The sequence below is a fragment of the Elgaria multicarinata genome, chromosome 7 (genome assembly GCF_023053635.1).
Source record: "Elgaria multicarinata webbii isolate HBS135686 ecotype San Diego chromosome 7, rElgMul1.1.pri, whole genome shotgun sequence".
In the NCBI taxonomy this organism is placed as follows: Eukaryota; Metazoa; Chordata; class Lepidosauria; order Squamata; family Anguidae; genus Elgaria; species Elgaria multicarinata.
Window position 1 is genome coordinate 108610817 of NC_086177.1, and position 17297 is coordinate 108628113.

Here is a 17297-nt window from a genome sequence, read left to right on the forward strand (position 1 = left end):
AGTAAGATTTCGATAATGAGCTGGAAGTCCTTACTCTATATTAAGCAGAACAGAATTCTTGAGTATAGAAATTATTATAAAAAAACAGAATTGTTGCAACTGCTGATATAACTAACCACCACACTGTTACCAACTCGTTTTCCCTCTCTAGTTGCGCCCAAATAAAATAATTCTATAAGTGTAACACATAGCTAAAGATTGTGTATGAATTTAATCGAAAGGATGCAGTATACATAGGCAAAGTGTCAGCTGACCTTTCTTCTGCCCATAAAAGCTGACAACCAACTGCTGTAATAAGCAATAATAATTAAATTGATTATTTCATAATATGCCCTAGCAGCTGAATGCAGAATACTTACACCAAGGGCACACTTGAAGCATTCCTTGTCAAATCTGTACACTGGTGAGAGGATCTCAAAGAATTTCAAAATACTTTCTTCTCTATTGAGGTTGGCAAATTGTCGAAAAGTTTGCTGGATCATTTTGCGTAGGTTTTTGGCCTGGGTAATGAAATATTCAGATATCATCATAAGGTCCTGTCAGCAAGAGTAAATATTAATCACAACTATCAACTCAAGGTTAGTAACATTTGCTTAAAATATTGGAAAAACATATAAATTCACAATTGTGAAGCAGAAAGGTGCTTTGTCAAGTATTAATAATATATTTCAGAGAGAGAAAAATCAGTTCACTTGCATTAGAAGGTGCTGTTGAAGAAGAGAAGTTAACACAGTTAAACTATAGTATTAAAGCAGCCTGAATATGATTATGTGCTTGAACTAATGGACCTTGTTCTCAGCTTGATCTTATTTTCTAAACAAACTACTGGTTGAAGGAGAGATTGCAATCAGCTACCTCTGCATTTCATGCATCATTCAAAATATTGACTCTATCCCAAAGCAGCAAAGGCACAGAAACTTTTGTCCTAGGCTCAACCATTAAAGCTTTTTGTTGTTGCTGTTGTTAAAAAAGGAAGCTATAGATTCCAATCCAGTGAAAGTTAGTCGCACTTAAATCCCAACTAAAACCCACTAATTTCCATGGGATTTAGGCATGACTAATCCTCCCTGGATTGAGGTCTTAAACAACAATATAGTTTAAATAACCTGAGGCTTATCCCTACCAAAATCTGCTTTCAGAATTTGTTTCAAGACATATGGAGGGCATTATCAAAAGGCTATCCTTATGCAAGTGGAGATTTTATTTATTTGTGATGACTAGCATGCTGTTTAAGCACATGCAAGAAATGTGACTTCGAGGATGCTAATTACAATCAACACGTCTTCAGCGACATTATCAAGCTATTTGCTTTAACATACTTTGCATTTTCCTAGTGGTTTTTGAGTGTTTAGTGCTTCATAAAGGCTACCTCAAGAATACTTGCAACAACCCTGTAAGGTAGGCCAAAATTATTAGCCCAATATAACAGCTTACTTAAGACTACCAAGTCAGTTCATGAACTGATTTGACACCACACACACTTAACTTTGGCTGACCACTATGCCACTGCACACATCTCTCACGCATTTACCTTGCTTCAAGGATGTTCCAAGGATACTTAAGAAAGTCCAAATTAGCAATTTAACTCTAGCTGCAAGTTGTATAAATCTTTCTTCAAATTTCAGTGGGAAGACTGAATCGGAAATAATAATTATTTTGCTGCATTGTAGAAATCTACAATCTACATACTTTCTTGTATTTCAGAAGATACATGCCGAGGTCGTAGGTTAGTGGCACAGCACATGCTTGGCATGTATATGAGGGCCCAGGCTCAACCCACTGCACCTTTACGTAAAGGATTAGAGATGGGGGCAGAGGGGGGAGGGTGAGACTCAGCCCAAGATCTTGCTGTCAGTCAGTATCAGGGGCGCTCAACCTGCAGATGTTTTGAATAGCAATGCCCATAAACCCTAGTCAGAACAGTAAATAGTCAGGGACTATGGGTATTGTAGTACAAAACATCTGAAGGAAACCACGTTGCCTAATGCTGGCATAGATGATATTGACGAAGATGGATGAATGGCCCAACTCTGTATAAGGCAGCTTCATATGTCCCTATGGTCTATGGACTGCAAGGAATTAGAGAGATGAAATGAGACGTTACCTCAATAGCAAACCTTGCACAGACCAAAAAAAAAAAACCCTAATTCTGAACCTGTGCAAGAAGGCCAATGATTCACTTTATAATAAAACTATGTAACAATGAAGTATTTCCATATACTGCGTAGTCATATTGACAACATAGTTTCTGAAGGAGACTACCTAGACATGTCTAGACAGGGGATTGCTCAAGTACCTTAGGCACACAGGCAGCACACCCAAGTCACACAGGGGCTGTGATGGCCCCACCTACTCCAAGGATTAGCAGGATCACTATGGACAAGCACAGTGCAAGCAACAGTTTCCTACAAGATTGTGGAACAAAGTCTGAGCAATCATGCGAGTCTTTCTGTACTTCCTGAAACTTCCATATAACAACCAATATTGGAAACCAATTTAATAATGCAGCCATGGAAATACAACCAGTTCTGTTCTCTGCCATATTTTGTTTCTATTTATCAGTCAATACTTGTATGCACTGGCCTAGATGAACAAATGGTCCGACTCAATATAAAACAGCTTCACATGTTGCTATGGTCTACGTGACTGCAATGAATAAGCGATATGAAATGAGACATTTCCTCAATAGCAAACCTTACACAGCAAAGAAAAGCCTAATCCTGAACCAGGCTGCCTGCTAAGACGCAAGAAGGCCAATGATTTATGTCAAGTGCTTATGTGCATGATTTCCCAGAAGTCTGGGAAATCATATAAACACATGATGTTGCCTTATACTGAGTTACACCATTGATATATTTAGTCCAATATTTTTCTAATTTGATTGGTAGCAGCTCTCCAATGCCTTCAGCAGAGGCCTTCCCAGCCCTGCTATCTGACTTCCTTTGAATGGACACACTACGGATTGTATCTAAGATTTTATATTTGGAAAACAAGAGCACTATGGTTGAGCTATGGACCATCCTCAGTTTGGGTGCTGGTAGCTACTAGTACTGTCACCACTAGCTAGCTTGGAATTGGCCTCAACTGACCAACTGAATGCACCAGCAGATGTGGATTATGGTTTGAGTTCAATAAGCTATACATCTGGAAGAAGGAAGTGGTGAAATATCAAAACGAGGGTTCTGTCTTGTGGTTGCTCCTTCTGGGCCTACCTAATCCATTTTTTTTCAAACTATGAATTTGTTTATGTCTGGCACCTAAAGCCTCAAGCTGGTATCTGGTTACTGAAATATGCCAACTCTGCATTATGTGTGTATGTGTGTGTGCGCGTGTGTGCGTATATATATTGCTTATGTCAGATTTTACAACTCCATATAGCCTTGGTGCAGTTCCTAGATTTTAAGACCTTGGGGCAAGCACTTGTCCTCTCATTCTTTGTAAAATGCCATGCACATGGCTGATGCAAAATAAATTAAATAAATGCATATAATTGGAAAGGGCAGAAGGAAGAATAACCAAGACACACTATCCGGTAATTTCTAGCAACTGAATAGAATATAAGATTACCTTTACCGAATCCAGCAAACTCTTCGGAAAAAATCTTTTTAAACCAACATCTTTCCTGAAATAAACAAAACAAAATCAACTATCTCTATGGGGAATCTTGTACAACTCATTCATGTAAAATAATGTAAAATGATAGCCAGTTGCATACAAAAATATAAACATATCTCCAATACACAAATAAAGTGATTTCATGAAAAAACAAAACTGTTAGCCTGCTCCTCCAAAACCTTTCCATTCCAAAACACTTTAACAATTCTCTTACCCATTTTATCTTTAAGGCAAAAACACCAAAAGTGTAACAAGTGATAACAGCCAAACAGAACTCACATTGATTTGTCAATATTTTATGTTTGCTACAACCACCCAATCCACTAATCTCTTAATGTGAAAAATAATGATCAAGTTCTTTGAACAATTATTTAGGTGGTCCTCATATTGGATATACATACAGCGAGCCATCTTATATTTATATAGACTAATGATCACTTAGCCCAGTATGGACATTTGGTATTCGTAAAGGGAGTAATGGTGAAAGTGAGCCTATTGCTGTGGTGAAGGCTTGGGAATCAGACTATGGAAAGGAGGCGGGTAGGGGGAAGAGAGAGGAGAAGAGACTGCACTGCAAAAGCTAATGTACCAAATAACTAGACACCTCCAGTTCCTCTAAACTAGCCTTGTGCATGAGTGGAAGAAAGTAGGCACGATGCTTGCAGTGTGCCTGCCTCTTCTGCTTTTACAATGCAAACCACAATTGGCTTCTTCATAGATTGTGGAGCGCGATGTCCAAACCTGGACCACTGTGTTGTTTAGGGGCTAAACAACACAGAGGTTAACCCAACAGCAAATCATGGGTTAACTGCTGGGTTGTTTAGCCCTAGAACCTAGTCATCTGGATTCGCACATCACACTCCACAACCTATGATGGAGTTGATTGTGGGTTGTGTAGTAGAAGCAGAAGTGCCAGGCATGTTGCAGTCAATGTACCCACTCTATTGTCCCCTCTCACGCACAACAAACCATGGGTTGTTGAACAGATGAGTTGTCATGACGTGCGAACTAGGTCATTGTGTTTCAAAAGAGATGTGCAATTATTTCTTTGGATCACCATTTATTTATTTTATTTATTACATTTTTATAACGTTTTTATACTGCCCAATAGCCGAAGCTCTCTGGGCGGTTCACAGAGAACTCTCTGAACTCTCACAGGTTCAGAGGGCCTGTTCTTGATATTCAAGATTAACTTGTAAAATATCAGTTTAAAAGCACTTCTAATACATTTTAAGTGCTTTTAAACTGATATTTTGCAATTTAATCTTGAATATCCAAGAGCATGCTCTCTGAACTCCCTTGTGAATCTTGCTACCTGCTACTAAAGAAATTAATGTGGCGACAGCCCTGAGGATGCAGAACAAGGTGCTTTAGAAAGAAGGGAGAAGGAGAAAGATGGAAATCAAGGATAGGACATTTTCTATTTTACAGGCATTCTATTTTACAGAATAGAAATCTTGGGTGTAAGCACAAACTTTTGACTGCAAATGTGTTCACCAAAAGCTGTTGTTCTTCAAACATTCTCCATATACTGGTGCATTCTCGGCCTCCTCTCTTCCCCAAGTCCTACCATTAAACATTCACCTTTATATAATGACTTGAGTGATAGTTTAGATCCCGAACTGATTGAGGAAAAGGTTCATTTTCTAGCATATATATATGCTCTGCCTTTGACATATGGGAAGGGGCTTCTCCTTTTGCTTAACTTTACTCTGCAAAGTTATCCCAAACTAGTGTTAAATCAAAAATCGCCATCTAATGGAAATCTGAATATAGGCTTACTTCTATAGAAGAAGATGCATCCACAAAGCTGTCAGATGCACACAGCCAGCTAATATTTAGTGGAATTATTTGCATTTGATTGTAGATCTCTTTAAAAAATAAAGACTCTGCTAAACTATCTCTCTCCCGTGTGTGGAAAAATATTAAGATTAAAGGCAAGAGAATACTCGCTTTTGCAGCAACAAGCACTAGAGTGCCTGCAGTGAAGCTAAAATGGAAAAGAACAAACTTTCATGAATATTAAGTCCTTTGATGTATTTCTTCTCAGATGCAAACTCCATGAAGCTTATCTTCCTATGTAGGATTAGGTAAATCTGACAGTCTACATGACATGCAAGAGCACTCCTACAGGGACTGCATCACACATCCTGGAAATATTTACAAAAATGTATCTTATATTCCTGCCACCTTAATGCTATTACAGTACATGATTGCTGTGTAGTGGTATGAACAATATTTTACAGCTTTTGCATGCAGATCAATGTTAACAGCCCTCATGCCCTGTTTTTGACTTCCCTGAGGTCTCTCTAATGTTCTTACAGCCATTACAATGTAAGCCTAAAAATACTCCAGAGCCTTCTTCAGACACATTTATTGATTACCGATGGCTGAATGTGTAAGTTTCAGTATCTCTCAGTTTCTCATTTTGCCAATCTTATATTTGGTTTGTTCCGAACTCTGAGAATTTTCCCTATCTCAAGTTCAGACAGACTTGAATTTGAGCATTGTGGGGGGCGAGGAGTTTGCATGAAAATCTGTATGCATTTTTGTGCGCATTTCTCCTGATAAAGGCATGTTGTACACATTTTTTCCTGGTATACAGATTTTTTTAGCAAGCAATTTTTCTAATTTAAAGCATTTGTGAATATTATTTTCACAACCATACGCATATTTGTGTGCACTTTCCCCTAACATGCAAATGTTTCTATGAATTCTTTGAATGGAAAACTCCACTGCGAAATTCAAAGAAGTTTAAAAAAGAACAACTGAGTTTCAGTTCACATATGGATTGGAATGTACAGAATTAGGGAAGTTCGCATTAATGCAAACTGAATTGCTCCCCCTATCCCTGATATGAAGGGAGAAATATGGTTTGCATTTCATTGATCCAGGCATGTAATATAAAGTTGTTGGAATGCAACACTGTCACAGAACATATGACATTAAATGATGATACATAAATCAAGGTCACACAAAGACCCCAAACTAGCATAGGAGTAACATGTGAGTCTGTGCCAGAGAGGTGATTAATTCCCCTTTGCAAGAGGAAGTGGTCCCAGGCTGCTCCTAAAGAAATCCTCCCTAGACTCAGAAGATCTTAGCAACTTCAGGCTGATGGCAAATGTTCCATTCCTGAGCAAAGTCCTTGCCAACCAGCTCCAGCCACTAATGAAACCAAATCTGAATCCATTTCAGTTGGGTTTCAGGCTGTTTTTTGGCACAGAAACAACTTTGGTCACAGCTATAACTGCTCTGAATGGGGTGGGAAGGGGGTGGACTCTAAAACCCTCTTAAAAGGACTTGCTGGAGACTAGGGCAAGGATGGAATGGAAGCAGAGCACCCCCAAGTGTCAGCTCAACACTTAAAACCCATGGGATCACCTTGTTAAGGGGGCAATCTTGACCTCTTTTCCCTACCTGTCAATGGCTGTCAAAGTTGCCTATATGCTGCACCATCTTGTTAATTACCTTCTATGTTTCATTCTGTAGTTTGTTCCTTTTGACAACTGAAACATACAAGGCAACAAGGAAGACACAGCTATATATATTTTTGACAGCCGCAAGTGCACATTTGTGCATGGCTTGTTTCAAATGACAACCCACTATGGACTGGCAATCACTTATCTTATAGTTTGTCTAAATTAATATTCTGCCTTTTAATATCAATACTCTGCCTTTTAATGTTGAGTTACTTTTGGAGTACATGCTGGGCAATTTGTGTTTTTGCAAACTGCGTTGTAACTTAGTAGAAGCAGAAGGAAAAAGGAAAACAAAGCCACAGAATAGTATAAATTTCCAGGAGATAAGTAATTAAAGAACTCAGTGTAATTTAGTCCTGTATCTGATTAATCTAATCACAAACAGAAAATCCATTTTACACAAAGTGCTGCTAAATCTGTAGAGCTAGACTGGCTGATCCCACAAGCATTAACAGAATGCAGATGACTGAAAGGACTACGATACTGCATATCAGCAGCTTTAAACTATGAACAATCCAATTTGCCTTCGTCAGGCAGGAACTGATGAGCTCTTGCTGCCTTGATAGATTGAGGGGTCTGAAATTTATTAGGTTTTACAATTTCCTATTTTATCTTAATTAAAGCAGTAACAGCAGACCATATCAGCACCTCCCTGTGAAGAGTTGGCAGAACTGCAGCTCCTGGATGAACATCTTTCACATAAGCAAGAGATAACTCAGGCCTAGAGCTGAAACAATATACTTACTCTAATACTTCATAGTTTGACTTCTTATCTAATGCATTGCCTCTCATCTCCCAGTACGATCTCCTGAAATCAACAAAGAAAACACTTTGAGTAATTACTTGTCTGGGCAAGCCCCCAAATAAGCGATACACAGCATCGCACCAATGTAAATTTGACTAAACATGCAGGAAATGAATCGCCATAATGCTCCTAAACTTTCATATAGAATTAAGAAGTCACATCATAAACACCTCTCATTCCCCTATCTTCTGAGGAAAGCTTTCAAAGGTGCAGAAATCTCACAGTTGTCCCAGGCTACATTTTGGAGCATTAAGCCCACAATGAAGCTCAAGCAGTGCTCCTCATCGTCTCAGATGTGAAAAGGAATATAAATATTGTAAATAAATGTCGGGCTTCTAGGCAGCCACAATACTGTGTTAGTTGTTATGACCAAACAGTGGTATGCGCTCCCCAGGGAGCTAGGTGTTTAGATAAGAGATGTAGCTTAGATTGTGCTATTTTAACTAGTATGACATTTCTTGTTTTAATATTTTAAGGTGTTTTAATATTTGTTGCACATTGCCCTGAATCCTAGCTATAGTGGAAAGAAGTCTAAAAATGATACCCTGATCCTCCTGAACTTGTGTACCCCAGGTTATGTCAAAGCCATGTTACAGTCACTTTTACTGGTAGCATCTGCCTCTCACTGAATTATCTCTAGCTACAGCCAAGTGATAGAGGTTCCGTTTCCTTTCAGCTCTTATGGCTTTTCTACCAAATACCACTCCTACCACTCCTCTAACCTTGCTGCCAAGACTATCTGCAGGAAACAGCCTCCTTAAAGTGCTGAAACTCAGCCTTTGACCACTGGAAAGCTTAGTCAAGTTTTTGTTAGTTTTTCCATTTTTGATAGGTTTTGTTACACTACTGGAATCTGTGTTTTTGAGATTCCAAGAGGCCAAATTTAATGTCTTGCTTGTGATGGTCCTTCTCTTCCCAGTCTCCTTCCATGACCAAACATTTTACAAACATGCAATCCTCCACTGCCATGTACCCACCACTATCATTATTCTTGGCAGGCAACAGCATTCTGAATCATACTAAAAATTACAGCTCAACATTTGCTTTTCTCCCCCTATTACTTTGTCACTTGATTTACCACTAATTTCTTATTGATTGTTACTTTCCTAGCCTTGCTGTGCAAGACAATAGCAGAACTAAAACAATTGTCTCAACTAAAAGACCTAGAACAACAGTGAAAATATGCTTTCAGAATTTTTATCAGCCATTGTTTGAAAATCTCTCGCTTCATCATCTGGAAGAGCTTTATTGACACTCTAAAACATTACATTTAACATCACCAGAGAGGTATGCTGGTTCTGACAAAGAGTCTATCTAGTCCAGCTATCTGTTCTCACAGTGGCCAACCAGCTGCAATGGAAAAACCACAAATAGGACATAAGTATAATAACACTCTTCTTCAGAGACTACAAAAAATACTGTTTAGGGTTGGTATCACAGCTGGGGTAGGCTTAGATACAATCCTTTGAGATTCATTTCATTGGAAATTTTTGGAGCCTTCCTTAAATGGTATGGGACTTCTGAAGGGGAAAGGCCTAAGAGTAGCTTGATGGGTGGTGGATAAAACGTGTCTCCAGAGCTTTAGACTGGAGACTTTTCCAACTCTACCTGGAGATGCCAGGAATTAAACCAAGGATCTTTTGCAAACAAAGCATATGCTTTCCTGCCAAGCTGCAGCTCTTTTCTAAATATTTGCTATTCGAGAATTTGTATCACGACACCAGAAGATAAAATACAGCTTGGCTATGTGCCAGCCTAACCAAGCATCCAACTGTGAAGCTCATACAGAACACAGTATCAGACCTGGTGTGGGTGTGTATTACATAGGAAATTCCTTTCATGGTGCATAAGACAACCCCACTCCAGTCTGCTTGAGATCCAGAGACAACCCACTGGAGCTGGAGATAAACCTGAGTAATATTCTGATGTCTTGGGAGATAGACATCTAGGCTATGGTACTATATTTAAAGACTGTCTATAGATCTCCAGATGAAGGCCCTCCAAGCTGTGGCTGCTGCCTTTGAAATGGCAGGATGAAACAACATCTGTTCCCTCTTATCAAAGTAATTTCGCAAAACCTTTGTGGGCCATGCTACACAGGAGAGAATCAATAATTTTCGTGACAATCTAAATTATAGCAGTTTGCTATTTTCAGAGAGAGCAACTGTGTGAATATATGCATGTGTGTGTGAGAAAGAACCGCAACCTTGACATGGAGTCCAGGGATTTTATTGAAACAACCAAGAAAAAGACCACCATATTTTCATCAGTGAGTATTTCCCTTTGGAGACAATGACTGAAGCAACTTGACTGCCCAGCAGCTTCCAAAGTCCATTGCTATATTCCCTTGACTGAGCTTCGAGTTCAAGAGGGTGGCAGAAAGGCACCTATAGTGCTGAAGTCCCTACATCTTTATAATCAGTTTCAAATCAGAAATCTTAGCATAGCTATAGTCAAGTCTTTTCTGACTTAAGTGAAAAATGCTTTTGAACTTGTTTCTCTCAGTTTATCTCTTGTTCTGTGTAAATATTTATTTAAACAACTAAAATGTGTTTGGGCAGCAAATTATGAGGCTGTGAGGGAGGCAGTGTTTTTAAAACCAATTCTTCACTATTTGTAAGGTAGCTTGATGCAACATTCTTTCATAGTAAATTCACTTGTCTTGCATTGCTTTCAAGATTGCAGTTAATTTCTTAGCCATCTGAGTTATTCAGTTGTATGTAAGAGTTGGCAGTAGTGGCATGAAGAGACCGCTAACGTATTAGCATTGTGTTACAATAAACTCTGAAGGTTCTACAAATTAGAACATTTGTCATTTAAACAAAAAGCTAATTATTCATATAGTTCAGAATATCCAGTTTAAAGTTTTTATTTTCAAAACGAAACCAACTTAAACAAACACAGTACAAGAAAAGAGGAGAGAAAAAAACATATACAAAGTTAAAAAAACACATAACACTGAAAACATAAAATTGACTTCCGATTTTCTCCACAGCCCAAATGTATAACCCTATTTTTTCTTAATCTACCATTACAAAAAATCCCCGTTCCCTTTTCTTTCTTTCTTTTATCTTACTTTTTTCTTCCCAGTCATTGAATCCACAGATAAATAACTCATTTTTTCTTGTTCTTGAGAAAGTCTATAAGCAGTTTCCATTCCATTAAAACATAGATATTGACTTTTCTCTAATTATTGACGTAATTTTTTCCATCTCTGCCAGCTCCACCATCTTCAATATCCAGTCCTCCGTTGTGGGTACTATTAATCCTTTCCATTTTTTTGCGTATATAATAATCTCGCTGCCGTTATCATATATAAAAATAATGTCCCATAGTTCTTTTTCATCTGATCATATATTGTTCAGAGCAAGTGTTCAACTTACAAATAAAGGTTTGAACAATAAATACATGGAATTGTTGTCTTACCGGATTTCAAGGCAACCTAGCTTCAAGGCAATTTCCTGGTCCACCTGGTCTGCTATTTCAACCATATAGTCATTTTTCACCTAAAGTAAAGCATGCAAGAATGTGTCATATATAAGGAAGAAAAAAATCATGTTAAAGATTATTTCAAAAACCATATTCATTGCTTGTTCCAATATTTTTCCAAGCAGACTTCATAAGTCTATATTAGAGGTAAATCATTCTCAAGTGCTAAGCAATCCCCTCTGCAAGTAATTAAGGGTAAATTTGTTTATTTAAATAAGGGGGGATTTTTCAAGGTTTCTGTGATCCATTCCAAAGAGAGATATTGTGCATTTCCTTTATGGAGAGATGTCTGAGCAAGGCCTGCATCAAGAACCCACCCTTGTCCCCAATGACAAGTCGGAACACTTGTTTCAAATGTTGCACAAATAAGTAAGAAGAGGAAGCACAGATAACTTGTACTACCTTTCCCAACAAATGTATTCAACATGAGATGCTGCCCTTAGTGAAAAGGTATTAGCATTCAACAATGTGCCCTTTTGTGAATCAGCTGTGGCTTTAGAGAAATATCTCTTTGTATTTTGCCTCATTTCTATATCTCTGATAAAAGGGGGGGGGCACCAAGGAGGTACAACAGGTGCCAACCTTGGTATCATTTCGGCACCAGGTCAAACTTGTTTTGTTTCCCAGGTATGTTCATTATCATCATCATCATCATCATCATCATCATCATCATCATCTTTTACCTGTCTCTCCCTTTGAATTGAGGCTAGGAAAAACATTAAGTACAACAATACAATATAAATCAAATGCATTAAACTGACTAAAAGAGCATATGGAACTGATACAATATTAAAACAACAATCAGGACATCTTAAAATTTTCAGGTTTAAAATTCACCTGGGTAGGCCTGCCCAGTCTTTATAGCTGTCTTAAAGATGAGCAATCTGTTTTATGGCTTCCTACTGCCTTTATTGTTTTATATTTCTTAAATTACTTATGTATTGGTCACCACCCTGATATTGTTTGATAAAGGGTGGTTTATATTTATCCAAATAAAAACTGACTGCATTTTTGTAGCACCAATTTAAGTTACACTTCCCAAATATATAAGTATAACACAAGTTGGTTTGAACATGAATCTTATCAATGGGAAAAAACACAACAAGAGATTTTATGGCGCTACCTGCTCACCTTTTCATAGAAATGTAAAAGATTGGGCTATCTGGATGTAACAGCAGCAGTTGGCAGGAAAACGTGGGTTAATTAACCCATGAACTGCCGCCAAATACCACCATTACGTGAGAACAAAGTCATTATCTATGTTTACATCTGTACTGATGTTAAATGATTTAAAAAACGAACAAACAAACAAGGGTAGTTATCTCCTCATGAGTCTTCTGCCAATACATCCTACTGGATGCCTGAAAAGGTGGATCCATGTCTACATTGCAAAATTTATTGAAAGATTAGTCACAAAAGAGTGACTAATGGATGGGACGAGAGTAGTATAGTATCTGGCTGTAATAACAGCTAACGAAGTGGCTGCACGTATGCATGACCACTGCAAGATCCATAAATGGACTCTCTCTCTCTCTCTCTCTCTCTCTCTCTCTCTCTCTCTCTCTCACACACACACACACACACACACACACACACACACACACACACCTTGCTTTACACTAAATTATTGCAGACCTTAAATATGCACTTCATACATTTTCTCCCACCATCCCCACAACTTCACTACAGGAAACAAAGAGGCCATAAAATATATCCCAACCCACACACCCCGCCCCATATGAAGCACAAAATGTTTACCCAGACAATACATCAAGGAGGCCACCCTATAGCTGACTCTGCACCCCTTTCTAAAAACAAATCCAAGCACAGAGAAAGAATGTCCACCCAGTTCTAACTTTTAAAAAGGGCTGCTAATTAAGGTAAGCTAAAATACGATTCATGTGAAGATATATCTCAGTGCTCCTTTCACTTTGAGATGTGTATTGTAATATCAATACTTAAGCATACAGCAAATCTGCCTCTGGACAGTTCAACAACAATGTTAGCCTGAAGAATGATTAATAATGAAGAATAACCAGCCCAATGAATATTTGTGTGAGCAAAGATAACCTACATGAAAAATAAATTGTTAATAATACTTGGGCCTAATAGAGCTTTTCATCTTCAAAAGCCTTAAAAGTTTACAGATAACTAATCACAGCTTAACAGAATTACATTGAAAGCATGGAGTTCTTCTGCACTTATTTGTGGATATTTACTTGATTCCTGAAAATGATTGTGAGCTTAATATATACTAATTAGAAGTGCTGTTCAATTATATTAATTTTATAATGATATATTTCCCCAGGAAGCTGGAATATTGATTTAAAATCCTTGTAAGCTGCTTTACGAAGAGAATCATATTACATTAATCAGATCAACATGCTGATTTAAATTAATGTAACATTTGCTTTGACTTGTATGTTTCCTTTAACAAAATACCATATTCAAGAGAACTGCCTGTTAATAGCATTGTCCTTACAATTAAATTACTATAATTTTTCCTCTCACTTTAATGAGAAAAATAATTTGACACTTTCCAAAGTAATATGGATCAATTAACACAAGGTGTTTTTTTCAGGGTATCATTTTCTACTAATCTGCTACATCGAACTTGAAATAACTGTTCAGTTTCACTTGCCTTTAAATCCTTATCCTTTAATCTAATACAAAATTCTCTCATCAGTTATACATTTCCTGTGTCTTAAAACAGGTGTGTGTATCACCACCCATTCCCCCATGTCCTGTGAAAGTAACCTGTGATCATGGCCTCTGAGCAGGCTTGGAAAATATGGGAGTGAGAAGAAATAACCAATTTGAATTAGGAAGAAGACCAGAAATAAATTTAAATAGGAAGAACATGCAATAAAGGAGCAGTACCTTCCCATGCTACTCTGGAAATGCACTGAGAAAGGTATCACACAGGTCAGACAAGCAACATGCCTACTTCCCTCAGCAACTAGCACTGTGATAGGGCAATTCTGATATTAAAAAAATAATCACATCACTTGTCCAACCCAAGACAATTGTCTCCTATAAATGACATTGAAACTATGTGAAAAACAAGACAGTCACAGAGTGTTTAGCTCCCTTTCCACCTCTGTAATGTCTAGAAGTAGTCAGGGATGTCACTGGATCCCAGCTTCCCTTGCAGCAGCACCAGTGTCAGCCAATTATATGGAATGGGGGCAAAGAATGCATGAAGTTCTACTGGATCAGGGATGGGCAGAAGATAGACCTTTGGCTGAGCATCGGTAGATCTTTGGGTGATTTGCAGTTAATCAGCAAGGATTTCTGACTCCTAACTGTTTAGCAATAGCAGCAACAAAGAACCCCTCCCTCTAAATCTACACTGCTATAATGAAGGAAGCTTGGTGATAACAAGAACCAATTTTTTGGATAGAAGGACAGTGAACTCCATTCAGTTCTGGTATTCAAAACAAATTACTGAGCTCAGAACACTCTAAGTGTGGCCTGGTTCACACATAACACTAACCCATGGTTTATTTAAAGCATGGCTTGTTACCCTACTGAGGGTTTGTTTGGTAGATGATTAAACAAAACGTGGTTTGTTTTTTCCATCCCTGGGTTGTTTGCTTCCCTCCTCCTTTGCCCACTCCCTCCTTGTATCCCAAATGCCTCTGCAGCACTGCAGTACTGGCATGGAAAGAGCCTGGATATTTTTACTCTTCTGTAGTCTGGCAAAACAACCTACAATACTGGATTCACAGGTAATGATAACCCATAGTTTAAATAACCCACAGTTCACAACCCAACAACAAAACATAACAATAACTCATGATTCAACACATCATGGTTTATTAAACCATGGGTCGTCATTATGTGTGAACCAGGTCTAAATGGCCTGGTTCATATGTAACAACCCAAAGTATGGGTTGAGTTTCAGTTGTCATTGAGTCATGGGTTGTCATTACGCGTGAACCCTACACTATGATTTAACAATGGGTTGTTAACCACAAACAACCCAGGAAGAGAACCCATGGTTTATTGTTGAGTTGTGAGCTCTGGATTGTTCATGTTAAACCATAGTGCAGGGTTTGCATGGAACAACCCATAATTCAACAACAATCACACTTAACCCATATTCAAGGTTATGTGAGAACCAGGTCAAAGTCACTTGCGCCAGTCTTCAGTTGGTGGATCTCAGGGCTCTAGCAAAAAAACACAAAGTAAACCCTGCAAATATGAAGTCTGCCTGCCCCCGTACTAGAAGTTATAGAGGGTAGGGTTAAACACATGATTGTCATTAGGTGCTAGTTCATTGAATATATTTATCTCTTTGTTTATGCCACTTTACATTGATTTTGTACTGTTAATTTGATGTTGTTTTTATTATATGTTGAGAGCAGTCTTGGACAATTTTTTTAGGAAAGAAGAGATAAAATTTTAATAAATAACATGATAGGCTACTGGTCTGAGCACACACCTCATCAGTCCACTGGAACTCTGCAGAGCCCTGTACCCACCGTGCATGAATAATTATGAGGCCTTTACAGGAGGCACGGTATGTGTCCTTCCCATACACAAACCCCCTATATATCGCTTTGGCCATTTTTCCACCCAAGGCTCTGATTTCTGCATTCCTATTTTGCATCAAAGAACATGCCATTTATATTCACGTAAGTACTTACAAGCAGAAATTTCTGGAACCACTATCAAAGACTTACATTTTTCAACATATTTAACACCATAACAATGGGAAGTCAACTTCCGAAGGTAGCTTGCAATTATCACACATTTTACAGATATTAATTTGATGCTGAAAAATGACAGCCATGTCAGATGTGATAAAAGGCGGGCAGGTTCTACAATTGAAGATTTCCAATTTCACACTATATCACTTGCACATTTCAGCACCAGATTTTAGAAGAGATTAATATGCCTGCAATTCAATGCAAAAGTGGGATTTCAATCCAGAACTTCTAGGGAACAGGGAACAGCTACAGCACCAGACCAAGAGTCAATCTATGAGTCCGATCCAAAGTAGTGCAATAAACTTGAAAAAGGATTCAATTTTACATGTTAGTTAATGTTTTAAAGATAAAATAATTGATAAATGTTATCCCTCCATTTCAATATCCACACATGGTTCCTTCTAACCACAGCTCTGCATCTCACTCTACCTAATGTTTCTGGTATGACTTTGCAGCAGAAATGTAGGAGAATGAAGAGTTTTAAAATCTTTAATAAAGTAGATAAGCAATATTTGTTCATGTACAATGACTTTTTTATTTCTTTTTAATGAGTTTCTCTTGTAGGTATTTAAGGATGCTATTTATGGTTAGAATCATAGTGCATGAAACCTTCACCCAAGCATTTAAACACCACCTTGTGTTGCATATCTTTCCATAATTAAAGCAACATGCAAAAGAAAATATCAATTAAGAGTGCCCTGGGCAGCACCACAAAGCAGTGAAATATTTTCCATGTACTGCAGCTTTGTGTTTTTATACTGAACGTTTTAAGCTAAGGAAAAAGCTAATTTATGCCTCGTCAAATAATACAGAAGTTCTCAATCAGTCATGGAAAGCTACTTCCTAAATTGCCAGAGACTGAACCTACTGAGATTTCAGGAAGAGGAGCACAATTCTCCCAATCTATTGGATGCTTCATGTGTGGCTTGTATTTCCTTTGCCTATACCTCTTAAAAATCTTTCCCTTTCATTGTCAAATACACGGGGTATCCCATTGGCCAACGTTTTTGGCAAGTGAACCACAGGTAAAGCCCAAGGCATAAGACAGAGACATTCTAATGCAGTGGTAGGCAACCTGGTGCCCTTCAGGTATTTTGAACCACAACTCTCATACATCCTAGCCAGCATAGCTAATGGTCAGGGATTATAGGAGTTGTAGTCCAAAAAATCTGAAAGGACACCTGGTTGGCT

The 17297-nt window shown here is 38.1% G+C and overlaps 1 protein-coding gene across 6 annotated transcripts in view; it reads right to left on the reverse strand.

Moving 5' to 3' along the window:
- PTK2 (protein tyrosine kinase 2) overlaps positions 1 to 17297 on the reverse strand; it is a 192144-nt gene that overhangs the window by 108580 nt on the left and 66267 nt on the right. For all 6 annotated transcript variants that reach the window (XM_063131177.1, XM_063131182.1, XM_063131181.1 and 3 more), the window contains exons 5-8: positions 11329 to 11408; positions 7843 to 7905; positions 3568 to 3622; positions 360 to 500 (exon numbers count right to left, since the gene is read on the reverse strand). In XM_063131177.1, the coding sequence (XP_062987247.1) occupies positions 360 to 500; positions 3568 to 3622; positions 7843 to 7905; positions 11329 to 11408 (339 nt within the window). The remainder of the gene's footprint in view (positions 1 to 359; positions 501 to 3567; positions 3623 to 7842; positions 7906 to 11328; positions 11409 to 17297) is intronic.